The 16,488-nt window shown below is 27.8% G+C and overlaps 5 protein-coding genes across 8 annotated transcripts in view; 3 read left to right on the plus strand and 2 right to left on the minus strand.

Moving 5' to 3' along the window:
* The first annotated feature begins 3,201 nt into the window (after positions 1–3,201).
* LOC100865350 (doublesex- and mab-3-related transcription factor A2) lies at positions 3,202–6,634 on the plus strand. The gene is made up of 3 exons (XM_003694140.4): positions 3,202–3,987; positions 5,454–5,690; positions 5,914–6,634. Exons 1-3 carry the CDS (start codon positions 3,781–3,783, stop codon positions 6,553–6,555), a joined length of 1,086 nt encoding a protein of 361 aa, XP_003694188.2. The 5' UTR covers positions 3,202–3,780; the 3' UTR covers positions 6,556–6,634.
* A 1,005-nt stretch (positions 6,635–7,639) lies between these two features.
* On the minus strand, positions 7,640–10,613 carry hyx (cell division cycle 73 hyrax). Its single transcript, XM_003694139.4, has 4 exons — positions 10,425–10,613; positions 8,783–10,050; positions 8,559–8,700; positions 7,640–8,464 (listed from the first exon to the last, which is right to left on the minus strand). The coding sequence occupies exons 1-4, from the start codon at positions 10,553–10,555 to the stop codon at positions 8,428–8,430; spliced, it is 1,578 nt and encodes a 525-aa protein (XP_003694187.2). The 5' UTR covers positions 10,556–10,613; the 3' UTR covers positions 7,640–8,427.
* Positions 10,614–10,989: 376 nt separating this feature from the next.
* Positions 10,990–12,711, plus strand: Hou (GID complex subunit 8 homolog protein Houki). 2 transcript variants are annotated; one of them, XM_012487126.3, is made up of 4 exons: positions 10,990–11,110; positions 11,173–11,567; positions 11,743–11,890; positions 12,142–12,711. In XM_012487126.3, the coding sequence occupies exons 1-4, from the start codon at positions 10,990–10,992 to the stop codon at positions 12,150–12,152; spliced, it is 675 nt and encodes a 224-aa protein (XP_012342580.1). In that variant the 3' UTR covers positions 12,153–12,711. The 2 variants fall into 2 exon arrangements, with proteins under 2 accessions (XP_012342580.1, XP_012342579.1); XM_012487125.3 differs by having other exon boundaries at positions 11,743–12,711.
* Positions 12,088–14,353, minus strand: LOC147657882 (nucleoporin Nup35-like). Of its 2 annotated transcripts, none has more exons than XM_086905874.1 (3): positions 14,204–14,353; positions 13,656–13,763; positions 12,088–13,580 (listed from the first exon to the last, which is right to left on the minus strand). In XM_086905874.1, the coding sequence occupies exons 2-3, from the start codon at positions 13,761–13,763 to the stop codon at positions 12,732–12,734; spliced, it is 957 nt and encodes a 318-aa protein (XP_086762000.1). In that variant the 5' UTR covers positions 14,204–14,353; the 3' UTR covers positions 12,088–12,731. The 2 variants fall into 2 exon arrangements, with proteins under 2 accessions (XP_086762000.1, XP_086761999.1); XM_086905873.1 differs by having other exon boundaries at positions 14,103–14,240.
* A 432-nt stretch (positions 14,354–14,785) lies between these two features.
* Positions 14,786–16,488, plus strand: part of LOC100864194 (cell adhesion molecule 2) — a 101,566-nt gene continuing 99,863 nt past the window's right edge. Inside the window, exons 1-2 of one of the 2 annotated variants that reach the window (XM_031916824.2) lie at positions 14,786–14,860; positions 15,986–16,053. The gene's annotated coding sequence lies outside the window, so the exon portion shown is untranslated. The remainder of the gene's footprint in view (positions 14,861–15,985; positions 16,054–16,488) is intronic. The other variant, XM_086905880.1, reaches the window with a different exon arrangement.

The following is a 16,488-nucleotide window of genomic DNA, read 5'->3' on the forward strand; positions in this document are numbered from 1 at the left end:
ATATGTTCACTATTATATTTAGATACAAGGTTAAATAGAGTTCAGTCAAAGGCGAATCTGACCTTATGAAATCGACCCTCGGCAAGCTAAAAGAAAGAAAAGAGAAAAAAGAAGACAAGTTAGGAGGAGGAAAAACGAGGAAAACACACATACACACACATGCGAATTAAAAATCGGTAAATCGCATTCTATGATTTTTTCGGGGCCATACATAATTGATGTATAACTTATAAAAATTGCGAGCTTCTTCCGCGTATTCGTAGATCAATTTTTATTCTTTTTATATTATTTGTTAAGAATTTGCAATCATAATTTTTTAATTTAATCCTTTTTTAATCACGATTAATATTTAAAGTTACATTTTTGAAAATTTTTATCTTATCGAAGATTCACAACACAATTTTCTATCTGCACTGGAAACTCAGTGCTCCTTTTACGAATATTGATGGACAATTTTGTAGATTTTACCGAGAAATTGCGAAACTATGCTTCTTTTTATACTTCGAATTGATAAATTCGTGATTTTCAAAGGATTAATTTCGAAGCTTTCTGGTGATATAAACAATTATGTTATAACGGAGATTTTCTTCAGTGAAGTCGGATATGTATTACGTCCTCGTTCGAAGAGTGCGCGTTTTTGTTGCGCATGCGCCGATCGCGCACTCTGTGATTTTGAAAAGTTTATACGCGCAAGCAGAACAACATACACGTATAAATTGAGAGCATCAATTTTTTATCGTGTTATAATTGCTAAGGCACGCACGACCACGAAACATAGAAATCACGAAGGATCTCTTACGATATTACGCTTTATTTTTTATTGCGTCTATATGAATGTCTGATGTCTGTCTCGATAATTCATAATCCAATCGAAGTTATTATTCGAAGACGAAAAGAATTAGAACAATTTTATAGAAGTTGAATTTGATTAAATAAAAAGTTAAAAAAATATAGGTAACATTATATCAGATGCATTTATTATAGAAATTTATAGATATAAATAATATATAAGAAACCTATAAGTTTCAAATCGATTAAAATATTTGATTAAATTTTTATATGAAAAGTAGGAAATAATGGAGAATGCATTATGAATGCAGCATACAAATATAAATACGAGTGGAATATTATCCTATAAAAATTATATTTAAAGTTGTAAAAATCTAAATAATATACAATAAGTAAGTAAAAATTTTTAATCACTTTATCAATTTCTCTTTTATAATGGTACAGAGATTAAGTGCATATTTGTGTGTGAAATAACTCAAGTTCCATCCTGTTTAAAATATTTATCTATTCGATTTTTCTTCGTCATTTTTCCTATTAAGATTAATTCCAATGAACTTACGGAGAGGGAGGGAAGTATTTTAGTGTGATATCGACTGATTTTATCACTTGAAATAAATTAATAATCATTGTCGAAAATTAAAAAAAAAGAGAGGGAAAAAAAGAAAGAGATATGAAATTCGTCTTCGAATATCGAAGTTCTACTAATTTGGAATGTGAAGAAAAGAGGGAGGTCGTTCGTGCCAAATTTCGAAAAGAATAAATACGTTGTCGTTATTTACGGGAATTTACCTATTTAGGCTTAAGCTTGTTGTTAAGTGATATGATCGATTTTAAAACACGCATTCTCTCTTGATATCATATTCGTACCTTCTCGTTACTTTTTTAAAGAAGAGAGAGAGAGAGAGAGAGAGAGAGAGAGAGAGAGAGAGAGAGAGAGAGAGAGAGAGAGAGGATATTAAGGATGTTAACGATCATGTGAAAAATAGCTAATGCTTGTCCACACTTTGCTTCATGCAGAAATTCAGTGTAAACGAAGAGAGAAGGAATATTTAATGAGTTATAAAAAAACCGGTAAAAAAAATATGGTTGGATCGAAGGTGGGGGGGAGGAGGGGAAAAGGAGAAAGAGAATGAGAGAAATAAAATTAAAAAAAAAAAAAAAAAAAAAAAAAAAAACAACATAATGTAAGTCTGTGATTGATTTGAAAATAATATCAACGAAGTTTTACCATATCAACAAATAGTCATATCGATAATTTATCATATCCATATACATATACTCAGGTTAAACTAAAAAAAAAAAAAAAAAAAAAAAAAGAAAAAATGGTAGAAAAAGGAATAACAAGGATAGTGCGATGTAGAGAGGAAAGAAAAAACATAAAAGAAAAAAAAAAAAAGAAAAAAAAAATAGAGAAAAAGTCTACATTTAATCGGTAAACTCTCCCACCTTTGACAGTCGTAATTCGACAAAAACGAAGGAATCACATATCATGGCTGCACATTCCATAATATATTCGTGGAAAGTGCAATTAGAATGGCACAAAGAACGTTTTAATACTTAGTGAAAAACAAAGAAGAAATGAAGAAAATAAAACGTATGATATCGAGAATGATCAATTTATTGTTACGACAGCTCGTTTATTATTAATGTTCAGACTCCAAAGTCGTTTAACCGGCTACGAATCTGTACTCGTGAAGAAAATGAAAAAAAAAAAAAAAAAGATAAAACTGCGAATTATACAATCTTGATTCTTGACGATAAATTTTTTTCTCTACAACCACATTCTCTCTCCAATTCCTGTCCTGGCTATCTTCTTTCGTTACACTGTCATAAGTATTATTTTATCTTTGTACATATATACACTTATATATACACACAACTTTTATTACATACATACAGACTTATATTTTTTAAAAAAAATTCAAATATATTTTCACTATTTTCTTTTTCTTTATTTTCAGAATGATAGATTTCATTTCAGATGTTATTTCAATTATTCATTATTCATTATTTCTAATAAATTTTTTACCCATTTATTATTTTAACATTTTACATCGCTCGAAGATCGTTAATAAAAATATTAAAAGAATTTTAGAAAAATGAAAATTTAAATTTTTAAACTTGTTAAAGTTATAAAAGAATCATTAATATCTCTCATTTCAATTTTTATATTTATATTAATCTTAAAATATTAAAGATTTCAACTTTTATGCATGCTTTGAAATTTAATTTAAGGAGTATAGAAGAAAAAAGTGTAAAAGTGTTGTATCGAGATTAAAATCGTAGCATTTTGGATTGGTTGCTAAGGGATGATTTTATGTACCGTGTATAAAAGTCAAAAGGTATTTTTACCTTGAGGAATGAGACGTTTCGTTACTACCCGTGTCTAAAGAAGTGTCAGTGGATCTACTTAGAAAGTCGCGAAAGAGGCCAGAAGTGACCCGGTAGGAGTGGCGGAAGAGAACAAACATTGGCGGGCCAATCGTGAAGAAAGGGTGGTCCTGTGGATGTTTATCTTGTTGTTCCTTCGGAGGGATGCTGGAATCACTGCAAAGGCCGATAACGTATAAGTACATGGTGCAGAGCCAATCGCGCGATACCATGGAAAAATCCAAATGTTGCTGAAGATTAGAACGAAAATTCTTTCAGCTCGCTTCCCATTCAGTCGTTCATCAACAATTGTACTGTCTCCAGTTAATTTTCCATTTATTACATTCTATGTTCTATTAAATAAATTGAAATAAATAAATCTGTGAATCGTTATCATCATTATTAGTGGATGATTAATAAAAAAAAACAAATATTTTTTGTTAGTAAAATTTTATTTATTTATTCTTTTTATCGTTTCATTCACTGTTGATAAATTAAAAGAAGTAAAAATGTGGATCACTGTTAATATTTTATTAATCAGAAAGATTTTTTTTTTTATACCAATAAAATTGGAATGTTAGATAAATTAAAATGAATGAATCTGTGAATCATTATTAGTGAATGATTATGTTGCGTGGAAAGAGTAAAAAAGTGGAGAATGAGGAGACAGAAGGTGAGCTGAAACAGAGGAGGCCGAAGTGTGCTCGGTGTAGAAATCATGGCTTGATTTCTTGGTTGAGGGGACACAAAAGAGAGTGTCGTTACAGGGAGTGTCTTTGTCCGAAGTGTTCTTTGATTGCAGAAAGACAGAGAGTGATGGCTGCACAGGTAATATTTTTTTTTCGATTTTAATTTATACTAAAAATTTAAATATTTCATTTTGTCAATTAATTATATTTTGTTGGTCTTCTGTGATTTTGAAGACATATTTGACGCACATATTTATTAAAACGATAAAATTGTGATCATTCAATTTCCAGTGGGTGTTTGAGTCTTAATAACTCTTTAATATATATTAACGATAATTAATAAACTTTTACTTCATTGCAAGTAGACAGAAATATAAAAAAAAAAAAAAGGTCAACATTGTTACCTTCAACATTTAATAAAATCAATCGTCCTTTAATAATTTTCCATGTAGCCAAAGTGCTATTAAAAAATTCTTTTGCAAGAAAAAAAAGAAAGAAAACAGAAGGAAATTATTGACAAAGAGATATTCAGTTTCTATTGTACTTGTACCACTCGATCTCCTTTTTCTCTAATAGGAGAAAGAAAGTCGATCAAAATGGGAAAGAAGAGGAATTAAATCCATTAACGCTTGGTGTTGCGTTTCATTTCTGTTTGCATAGGCATTATGACACTCGATACTTCATCCATCCTCTAGCTCGATGGTAACATTACTATCAGATTCTCAAACAAACCTGCGTGAAATGCAGAAAATATTGGCTTCTGAATCAAGTTTAAATTTCATCAATCAACTACTAATTTGTTTGATTTCTTTTACATTAATGATCATTACTTCTACAATTATATACACTTGAAAAATATTCAATTTCAGAGGCGATTAAAGATTAAAAATGATATCAAGTATTTAAATAATTTTAAAATTAACTTGGGATCTTTGGAAGTGATATTCTTGGTTATTTCATCTTCTTTAAGTATTCAAATAATAAAGATTCATCATCAAAATATATTTTAATTTTCACCATTGAATTTATAATATTAAATAATTCTTTTAGAAAAGTAAAATCATCTTGAAAATATATGGCATATTAAAATTCTTCTGAAATATTTGAAATACAAGTTTTTGAAAATTATTATTTCTTGTTAAATATTCAATTTTAAGTATTATTGAAATTTATTGTAAAAATTAAATTATTCAAAATTAATTTAAAACAATTTATGATTTTATCGCAAAATAAAATATATCTTTCAAAATAAGATACGATTTGGTATCCTCTTGGATTCTTGGTTACTTCATCTTCATTTTAGAAGAAGCATAAAATCTAAAAGAGGGACACTCTGTCAGACTTCCTCAATAACTCTGACAATGTGAAACAATATAGTGGGTGGTCCGGCCGGGAATAACACGTGCCAAATGGTCCCATATGTATCTCTATTGACATTGGCTGTTAAGAAAACACATATGCAGTATCAGCTAAGCGGTGGGTCCATTTATAAATTGGACGCAGAGTCATGATCTGATCTGATTTCATTTTTCATCGTGAACGCCAATTTCTATGTTTCTGTGTTATATTTATCAAAATTAATTGTATTAAATCAATCACGAAAAGGTGGCCCTTAAGAGACAACAGGCAGCAGAAGATGCTATTGCTCTAAAAATGGCTAAAGTCGCAACTGGACAGAAGCTCAGTCGATTACCTCCGGGGAAAATATTTGGTATGGCAGTAACCGATCCAAAATCAGTTGGGGATACCAAAAAACAGGAAGATCCACCTTCAAAAGAGGATTTAGGAGATGAAGACTCGAAAAAGGACGACTCTTTAAATGATCAATGTCTCAATTCATCAGTATGTAATCATATAGTAACTTAATGTAAAAATTTTATACAATATAAAATTGTATATCAGTATAACAAATAAGAAACAAATTACTTAAACAAAGATTTCAAGAATAAAATATCAATTGAAATGTTATTGCCATTTAAAAATTGAAATTATAATGCGATTAATCGATGTAGTGTCAACGATATTGAGATATTAAACACCTAATTGATCAATATTTTTTCTACAGGTGATTAAGGAGAGCACGCCAAAGAACAAAAGCCTAGTATTCAACGTGAACAATACAGAGGAAACAAAAGAGAGCAGTGTGTCTCAGACTTCAGTAGAAACATTAGCTCGTCTCTTTCCCAATACAAAACTCTCAGTACTACAATTGGTATTGCAAAGATGTGGTCAAGATCTATTGAAAGCTATCGAATATTTCGCTAGTGACAGTTTTGGAATCAATTCGACGACCTATACTTCAGCCTTTCAACCTCCTCAAAGCATCAACGAAGCCAGGTCTAACGAACAAATTGCTGGTACTATGTTGGCTCCAATTTATTCCAGCCTTTCAAGAAATTTCTACGGAGATGGTTACTGTTTCTTAAATATCGTCCCTGAACAATTTCCAAACAGTATAGTAGATGCGACAGCTTGTACCGCATTGCCAATCAAAAATAGCGGACATGAGCAAGAAGGAGTAGCTTTAAACGTTCAATACAATAATTATTTCAATTCAGGAACGCAACAACAGCTGAGAGATCATGTGTATACTCAGGTTACGGATCATCTTTCTCCAAGACCTAGTTTTCTTCATTTACCATCGGTATTGCCAGGAATTCCCTGTGTGCAACCTAATTGCTCTCAATGTATCTACAAATTTCCTTGAATTGTTAGAGAATATTTATTCCTTATAGTAATATTTATTAAACGTTCTCATGGAAGAATACATGTATTTCAAAACATTATTAATGTATCGTGTCTGAATTTCTACCTAACGAGTATTTGTATGGTACGGTATCAGTGCAGAAGAATTTCTGTGATTGACAGTCCTTGATCTTCAAAGTTTAGTGCGATCAGTTGGGTCAAGCGTACCGTGTTCTTGACACGCATCGCTTGTCTCAATGCCATCCTTTATGAATTGAACTTTGATCGTGAAGCGTGAAAAACTTGTTAGAGTTTGTATACGTATTTTTTAAAGTTGCGAAAGATTTTTGTATGTATCGCGATTTGTTTTGATTTAGATACTAATAGTCTTTAATTAAACCGTTTTCTTCATAAAATAATTATAAATAATCATGTTATTTAATGTTATTTAACGTAAGAAATCATAAGAAGCATTTTTTAAAGTTATCATTTTGTATATCAAAAAAAAATTGTTTTTAACACAAAATCATGATAATATAACAATTTAATTTATTACCGATATCTTGTTTACTATTTTTTAATTGTTTTATATTTTATAAATAATTTTATTTTATAAAGTTATTTATTGGTAAACGAGGGTTTAAAATGCTCTTAAACTTGGCCTGTAATGACGTAAATAGGTTATTTATATGTTATTTACAATACAGTAAAAAAGAGAAGAGTTTATAAAAGAATTATTTTGTTAGTATTTCTTAGTTTTTCTCAAAAATTGATAGAAAGTTTCTCACTGCAGCTATCGTGTAACTGCTAATCTAATAAGATGACAGTAATGGAGTTAAGAAGATTCAATTGGCTGTTCAAACAGTACCAATATCGTAGATCAATTGTCGATGCCCGGAAGCGATTTACTTTGGCTCTGGTTTTTAGGGAGGTAAAACATCGAGGTTAACCCCGTAGGGAACTCCCCAATCCATCGTGCAACGAATTATAACAAACTTGACGCCATGTAGAGAATAATACGTTTCGATTTTTCTTTCATTTACTCTGAAATAGATAGAAGGAAAAGACAAACATTGAAATTCAATGTATAGGATCACACATAAGGATTGCCACATAAGAATCATTTTTTTTATTTGATTCTTTAATAAACATATTACGGTATATACCGTGAATATAACATTTTCTTTTCTTTTTTTTTCTTATGTTGTTTCATTTTTGGTACATATATACATTTGATTTTCTCACTAATAGATTCTAAAGACAATGCTGTCGCCTAATATTACAACAATAACTTCATTTTTGTATATAATGATATATCAATGAAGATGTTCTATTATCATCATGACAATGATTATTACAATAGAGATAATTATATTTATAATAATCATTAATATTATATAACTACTTTTGAATCTATTGGCGAGAGAATCATCCTGTACGTTATGAATAGATCAAATATGTTTTTTTATGTTCTATGTTTAAGAATAATACTTGTTTGCTTAATAATAGGCACATCAGTTTATGCTAGATCAATATCATATTAAAGTTCCTCTATGTGAATGTTATATAAGAATATTAATCTTACAATCCAGAATATTTTGTAAAAACGAATCGAAAGATTAATAATATTACATATGTGAACTATTTTTGTTATATGTTTCAGTTTCTTGAATACATCTTGTTCATTTTAGGAGAACAAGAATTAATCATAATTGTTGCCAAATTCTCATAAGATTCTCATTAGATTCTTCGAATGAGGATACATACTAATTTTCGTATTTTTTTGAATTACATGTTAATTTGCTCGGTAATATATACAATATTTTATTCTATAATCTTTCAACGAAAATCGTGCACCCAAATTAATTATAACTTGCATTCTTCTTAATCAAGTTTAAAATCGAAGATGTGGTTTGTTTTTAATCATGTGTCTGTAATAATTAAGATAAAGTAATTGAATTATTATGCAATTATATATTTTATATATATATATATATATAAATAATTCTATGAATAGATACATACTTATCAAGATGTTCCCAAAATACCATTAATGCTGCCCGATCCAAATGTCTTTTTGTCCTACTTAGTTCAATCACTGTTACTGCCCAACGTGCTACATTTGCGTCTAATCTCATTTCATCATATTTCAAATGAAATGCACAAACTAAAATATATAGAATAAAAATTGTTATTATTTACTTAATATAAACATTATTTCATTTATATAAAAAAAATTATACAATTACTTTTTGAAAAGATTTCAACAGGATTGCCATCAAAAGGCCATCCTTTAAATTGCCAAGCAGGACCCATTACAAATACCGCGACGACTCTCTCCCAATCTGCGTTTGTAAGTTTTTGTGGATTATCTACTACTCTATATGGTACAGTGAGTCCTCCTTCTTTTCTACGTTGCAAAAGGACCTCATTCTCTCGTTTACAGCCTTGTGCACGTTTTTCTTCATTACTAACATATTTCAGATCTTGTAATATATCTTTTGCGTTATACATTGTGATGAGTGATGTGTTTGCACTCGGAATGATAATAATAGGAGTTCTGCTAGGCCGTTTATTTTGCGCTGCTTGTTGTGGAGTAAGTTTAGCGGCAGATGTCGGCAGCAGACCAGAATTAGGAGTCGCAGAAGGATTACTTGGTGGTTTTCTAACCGCTGGATTTGTACCTTCTGTTACAGACTTTAGAGTCATACCATGATATGTACCCATAGTATCAATTTTGAATCCTTCTGTTTCCTCTTTTTGTCTGATAAATCTCTCTTGATCATAACGATTGTAAACTGCTGGCTGTGGTAAAGGACGCATTGGTGTAGAGCGTGGAGTAACCATTGGCGTAGGTGCAGTGGGACCTTTTTGTCTGCCTTCTTCGCGGGCTTTGATACTTTGAAGAATTGCAAATATATTTTTTGCAAATATTTTTCCACTACTTTGTAAAATAGTTGCACGTGTTCTCCATTGTCTTTCCCTAGAAACTATATCCTTTGTATCATCAACATCCATCAATATAACACGTAAATCAGATCCCATTCCAATATCATCATTTTCTTTAATTGTAGTACGTTTTTTAGCTAAACGTTTAGCCTTAATAGCTGCAATTTTTTCTACAGACATGGCCTCAGAGAGAGATTTAATATTGTCTACTGTGACAGAAGCTTCTTTTGGAGCATCCAGTCTAGCAGCAAGTTGTTCCTTAACTTTTTGAACATGTGTATCCTCAAAACGAGGCTTTTTGGAGGAACCACTTTCCAATCCATCTTCAGCTGTCCTTTTAACTTGAGTAGGGATTTCTAAAGGAGCAGATTTATCTATGGCGGCTGATGTAGCAGTTTCACCATTGAGATAAGCCAATAAATCTTTTCTATCTGGTCGTCGAACAACTGGTATATTCTCTGCAGCAGCTTGTCGCACATATACAGGATGTGTAAGTTGTACATGTTTGAGTAAAAAGAGAAGGCACTCAAGAGTATAATATTCCTTTGGTGTTCCTTCTTTACCAGATCTACAATAAATTATATAACATACTTTATCATTTGTTAAATATCTTTTATAATTAAAAAATATTAATTTAAAAAAAAAGAATGTCACATTAAGAGTATGTTTTATTTTTACTCATGTAACCAAAAAGAAACAAAACACTCGCATAAACGAAGACACTGTAACAAACGAGACAAAAAATGATTTTCTTTTTAGTTTCTAGAATTCGAGAATTGTAGAAATAGTGATAAGTTTTAAAAAGATGCTAATAATATTTTTTAAACTGTTTATTATTTTATTGATGATAAAAGGATTATATAGAAGATTGACTAATGGTGGAACCTGTTCGAGGTTACAGCTGTCGCAATTCAATTTTTAAAAAACTTAACCTGTACTTACCCATAAGTCAAATAGTTAGTTTTAACATTTTTCGGCCAGGAGAATTCACCAAAAATAATTTGATTTTCACGTTCAATTATTTCTTTTTTATTAACATTATATTGTCTGAGCAAGCTCAGCGGGTCCGCCATGATTATAAACTACTACCCCACCTTCGGGTGATATGATAAACCAAAAAATAAATTACCATACACACGGTGCATCATTCGTACACGTCAATTTTGGAATGTATATATCGATTGTGTATCACTACTAACATTAAACGTCATTTATAATATTTCGGTAACAACTTGGTAAAAATATATTTTCAGAATATTTCCAATTTATTCTTGAAAAAACGTATTTATATATCAGAAAATACTTTTGAGCCAAAAGTGAATCGTTTTTAAAGTGCACCCTTTGCAATTATATCTTTATTGATGCTTGGAGTAACGATAAGGAATTAACTGTTGTGCCAAATAGTCTTCGAAATCTTTACCAGTAAGGTACTTTAATTGAATCTGTTCGCTATAGTTTTGATTATTATTTACTTATTGTGAACATCGATGCTAATTACTAAAGAACGATGAGCTACCCGGAAAAACAGGATAATATAACGAAAGATGAATGGGTTGCCAAGCTGGAAGAAAATTCTTACACACAACGTGTCTCTATGAACAATTTAATTATGAATTATCTAGTTACAGGTTAGTTTTTCTAAATAAAAATATTTTAATCTTTATATTTTAATTAAGTAATTTTGTTATAGAGGGATTCAAAGAAGCTGCAGAAAAATTTCAGCAAGAATCTGGAGTGGAACCAACAGTGGATTTAAGTTCTTTGGATGATAGAATTCGAATTAGAGAAGCAATTCAAAATGGTCGTATTCAGGAAGCAACAGATCTAGTGAATCAGCTACATCCAGAATTATTGGATAATGACAGATATCTTTATTTCCATCTGCAACAATTGCATTTGATTGAATTGATTCGTACAGGAAAAATAGAGGAGGCTTTGCAATTTGCTCAAGACAGATTAAGTGAAGCTGGAGAATCAGATGATGTAATTTTATGTGAATTAGAACGAACCTTAGCATTATTGGCTTTTGATGAACCTCATAAAAGTCCATATAGTGATTTACTTCATCCAACTCATAGGCAAAAGGTATAATATTACAAATATTATATATTTATAATATTTACTTTTAATTTATTACAAAAATAATTTTATATATAAATTTACATTAAATTTGTAAAATTTAATTTCATTTTATTTTTTTTTTATATTTTTCTTTATATTTTGCTTTTATAAATGAATTATCTTTTTTTAAAAAAACTAGATAGCAAGTGAATTAAATGCAGCTATATTGAAGATGGAGCATAAAGAATCAACTAGTCCACGATTAAATAACTTGTTGAAGATGATACTTTGGGCACAAGATGAATTGGAAAAGAAAAAAGTGAAATATCCAAAAATGACTGATTTAGGTAGTGCCACCATTGAGAATCCAAAATAATTTTAAATCAGATAATATATGGAACAACATGAATATATTTATTAGTATGCGCGCATGCGAGAATATGAATGCGGTTGAATCATATGGATAATTAACATATGAATAGGATTTAGAAAAGGAATAGACTTGAGTATTTTAATATACTCCTGTTCAAATTAGTAATAATTATTTTCTATAAGAATCATATATTTATAAATTTTGATGATATATATATTATAATAGATGCAAATTAAGAGAGAGGAATGCACTGATTACAACAATTACGCAAGTTTTTAACATTGCAAACTGAGGTTATCGTTATAATTCTCTTCATGTGTAATACACCATCGACACGATAAAAAAAGTACAAGTTACCAGCTTGCAAAGAAGTTCATCGATATTTTTTAAATAATACGAATATGTCAAGAAACGGACCATTTTAATTAATATCTGTGCAATATATAATAGATGAGTCATCGTCGCGAAAGTAATTTTAACATTACTTGATTATAAATATATTATACTATGTTATATTACAGTAGAATCAATTAAGTATCGATAGTGTTTATTATAAAAAATAGAGAGATATAGTAATACATTACTAATAGTTTAGGAATAATATATGTAATAATTATTCAATGTGTATAAAAATTTATATTTGGTACTATCGATGTAGTAAAAAAAAAGAAAAAAAAAAAAACGTGAACAAGCATTTTAGGGATTTTTGAATATATATTCCTCTCTCGGGTCGTGTTTATATCGCATTCGATTTTTATAAAAACGTAAGGAATATTAAATAATATTTGTCATGTACAATTTTTTTCATTTGAAATTTACCAACCAAACATATATTCCATTGCTTTTGAGACTAAACCTGTAGATTTTTGTGGAACATTTTCTGGTGATCTTACTGATTGAGAGCTAAGATTTTGATTATAACCAACTGCCAGTGGTCTTGCACTTTGTATTCTAATTGGTGTGCGTGGTGTACTATATTCTGGTGATTTACTAATTCGTCCTATATTACAAAAAGATTTAATACTTCCATTCATTTTTGAACAGCTTCTTTCTTTATCGCATCGCAATATAACACCCTCATCTGTACAAGGAATTACACCAATCATTATAGATCCAGATACTATATTTCCATTACATGCAAGTGCCCTTTGTGCTTCTAATTCTGAAGCACATTTTAAATGTATCCAATTGCTTTGTGAGTGTGGCGGAGGATGTTTGTCTACTATGCGAACTCTGCTCGAAATATGAGCTAAAACATTATTCATATCACTAGGAGGAAAACCAAAAACAGTCACCCATTGTAAAAGACCTTGAGATTCAGATGTATTAGGATTTAATCCACTATCATTGAACATAGAACTATGCAAAAGTCTTGGTTGATTATATGATATACTTTGATTTGGTGTTAATAAACTACATTGATTAGATGTAGTTTTTAAACTTTCTACAGTGTCAAATAATTCTACTGTTGGAGGTCCACCAGAATGACTTTCTGTGACTATTTGTGATGTATTAGGAGTATTAGCACCTCTGAATACTGCTTTTTGGCGATTAGTACGATAATCTGGAGTACCATAATTAGATAATGGAGACGTAAGTCCACTATGTCCAATATGTAATTGTTTTGGAGTATCTTGAGGACTTGTCAAATTAATTTTAGCAGGCTAAAAATTAAAAATAATTATTTATTATATTGTATATATATTATATAATGAATTTTGATAATAAATTTTACTTACTGTAGTAGTATCACCTAAAAGAAAACTTGGAAGATACGCAGAAGTTCCTGGACTTCCAGGACTTTGCATAGGACTTCCAGCAGGTGATCCTAATGTCATAGGCTCCATCTGAATAAAAAAATAGTACTCTTTTAAAACTTTGTTTTTCTTGATATGGATAATTAATTTATATATTAATCATAAATATTAATATTGTAAGTATAATTTGCTATTTTAATAATTTTATTTATATTTTCATATTATAATATAATGTAATATAATATAATATAATATTTATATTATCAATTTTAATATTTATTCATAATATTTTATTCATTTTATATATTTTAAACATTAAAGATTTTATTTAATTTTGATTTTTGTTGAGGTTATATATTTGAAATTTATAAATACATGCATATAAAATATAAATTGTTTAAAATTAAATATATATTTTTTACTACATACTATTTTTACTTAAAAAATTCTGCAAATTTCTAATGTAAAATATATAAATACTTAAATATTTAAAGTTGTTAACACATCTAATAGATATTTAAATAACGAACAATATTTGATTTCCACCAATAGATGTCTCTCTATGATAAAAAAACGTAAAAAATTATTTGAATTATTTGTATGGTAATATTTATTTTTATATTTTACGAAAAATTTATAATAAAAAACAATATATATATAAACAATATAAAAAAAACAAAGAATTTATATATTACAAATTATAATTATATCTATAATTATTATATCTAATAATTATATATTAAAATAATATAAAAATTTTTTATTCTTTTACATTCTTATTCTTGTATTTTTAAATTTAACACAAATTAAAATTTTGATTTCATTTGATTGTGATTATTCTATTATCAATCAATTTAACTTTGTGTTGCTATTTTCTAGTTGTCAGTGTACTTTGTTACTATAAAGTGTGAAGCTATTATTGTGCCACTGCATTATCTATAAATAATAAATCATATTTTTGTCTTACTTTTTGAACATAAGTGAAGCACAGTGATCTTTGTTTTGGATTTGTAAATAGTTTATAATATTAATATTTCAATTCTCGCGCGCTTTATGTGAATAAGAAAATGCACCAATTAGGAAGCTTTCTAGGTCAACCTGTAGCGTGTGATATTCTTTTCTCAAAAATCATCGTGACAGTTTGTCACGATGGCTACAAATGTGAAGTGTGTAACTTTGATTATGCAGTAAGTAATTTTATTTTTTTATTGTTAAATTTAATAGATGTTAATTTACTATTAACTTTATTAATTTAATAATTCACTAAATATTGTAATAATGAAATTAATTAGTTCTTTCTTTTTCAATCGTTTATTTAATTATAGAGGTTAATTACTACTGGTATTTATATTTGATTTTTTATAAGATTTAAATTTAATCATTATTGAATTAATTATTAAAATTATTAATCATTATGAATTATTTTAATATAATTTTATATTAAAATATAATATTTTTTATATTTTATAAGCTTGTTTTATGATTTTTATTTGTGCAAATTATCCGATTGCATTAAGATAACTTTAAACTAATAATTCATAGCATGTAATGACTTATAATTAATAATTTTTTTATTAATCTTTTTATTATTAATCTATAATTTATTTCTTTTGCTAAATATATTAAGAACAAATTGTTTTTTTATTTATATATATATATTGAAATAAAAATGTATAATCGTTAATTTATTCTAATCAATATTATTGTATTATAATACATATTTCTTTTCTAAAGTCTATCTGAATTGTTTATATATTTATTTCTTTTTTTATCTGAGTTATGCTTAAAAATAATAATATTTACAATACTTTTCAAAAAATGGATTCATGTATATTAAATTTATTATCAATTTATCTTAATATAATTATTTAAAAATCTTAGTTTTTTTTTGTACTATTAGTCTATTGTTGGGATAATTTTTTAGGCGGGAAAAGTTTCAATATGGATGTAATTCCATAGAAAAGATGGATATTTTATGTATTGTATATCCATTCTGTTTTTATTTGATTATTAGTGATTTATCGTTATAATTTATGATATAATTATTGAAAATATTAGAATAAAAATAGAAAAGATTAATAAATCATTTTTAATTTGAAATTTTTATATTAAAATAAAATTCCAATTTTTATTATTATTATAGTTTATTAGAATCCTAAACATTATTATTAATATTACAAAATTAATCAAATTTTATTTTTTTCTTTTTTTTGAAATAATTATTTTAATTTTTTCAAAATAATTTTTTTTTAATAAATTGTATTTTAAAATAAATAAATTATATTATAATCAGATTTTATGTTTTGCCATAGATATTTCTCTACCTTCATGATGAGTTTTTGTTATGCAGCATAGACGACAACGTTTTTCACATCTAATGGTAAGTCGCATGCTTTTTTATTTCTTCGATCATTCAATTTCTACTATTGTCGAATGAAAAGATCGAATCGATATGCGATATTGATTGTGTACAAGCATAATGATACATGAGTTATAACATTTTTTTCTATTATGTTTTATTGTATTGTATCATGCATTTTATTTATTGTATTAGATCAAATGACAAAATTTCTTGTATCGTATTTCTTTTATTAATATCATTTTAAGAAAATGATTAAGAAAATGAAAATTTTAAGAAAATGATGTTGATAATTAATTTTATGTTAAGTAAATAATACAATGAATAATATTGATAATTTGAGTATATGTAATTATTTTTAAAATTAAAATATATTCAATATATGAATATTTGCGAAAATTAATAATTTTTAATTGATATGTGCATTAAAATATGCAAGTAATATGCCTATATTTA

This window comes from Apis florea, unplaced genomic scaffold (assembly GCF_048593485.1).
Source record: "Apis florea isolate Af1SG1 unplaced genomic scaffold, ASM4859348v1 contig_2492_pilon, whole genome shotgun sequence".
NCBI classification, from domain to species: domain Eukaryota; kingdom Metazoa; phylum Arthropoda; class Insecta; order Hymenoptera; family Apidae; genus Apis; species Apis florea.

Excerpts from the sequence above, each read along its gene's own strand:
- LOC100865350 (XM_003694140.4), top strand. The coding sequence starts at position 3,781 with ATGATTATGTTGCGTGGAAAGAGTAAAAAAGTGGAGAATGAGGAGACA. Across the intron at positions 3,988-5,453 it reads AGAGAGTGATGGCTGCACAG|GTGGCCCTTAAGAGACAACA; the intron begins GTAATATTTTTT and ends AATCACGAAAAG. Across the intron at positions 5,691-5,913 it reads ATCAATGTCTCAATTCATCA|GTGATTAAGGAGAGCACGCC; the intron begins GTATGTAATCAT and ends TTTTTTCTACAG.
- hyx (XM_003694139.4), bottom strand. The coding sequence starts at position 10,555 with ATGGCGGACCCGCTGAGCTTGCTCAGACAATATAATGTTAATAAAAAA. Across the intron at positions 10,051-10,424 it reads ACTAACTATTTGACTTATGG|ATCTGGTAAAGAAGGAACAC; the intron begins GTAAGTACAGGT and ends AATTTATTGTAG. Across the intron at positions 8,701-8,782 it reads TGTTGAAATCTTTTCAAAAA|TTTGTGCATTTCATTTGAAA; the intron begins GTAATTGTATAA and ends TATATATTTTAG.
- Hou (XM_012487125.3), top strand. The coding sequence starts at position 10,990 with ATGAGCTACCCGGAAAAACAGGATAATATAACGAAAGATGAATGGGTT. Across the intron at positions 11,111-11,172 it reads TATGAATTATCTAGTTACAG|AGGGATTCAAAGAAGCTGCA; the intron begins GTTAGTTTTTCT and ends ATTTTGTTATAG. Across the intron at positions 11,568-11,742 it reads ATCCAACTCATAGGCAAAAG|ATAGCAAGTGAATTAAATGC; the intron begins GTATAATATTAC and ends TAAAAAAACTAG.
- LOC147657882 (XM_086905874.1), bottom strand. The coding sequence starts at position 13,763 with ATGGAGCCTATGACATTAGGATCACCTGCTGGAAGTCCTATGCAAAGT. Across the intron at positions 13,581-13,655 it reads TTTTAGGTGATACTACTACA|CCTGCTAAAATTAATTTGAC; the intron begins GTAAGTAAAATT and ends TTTAATTTTTAG.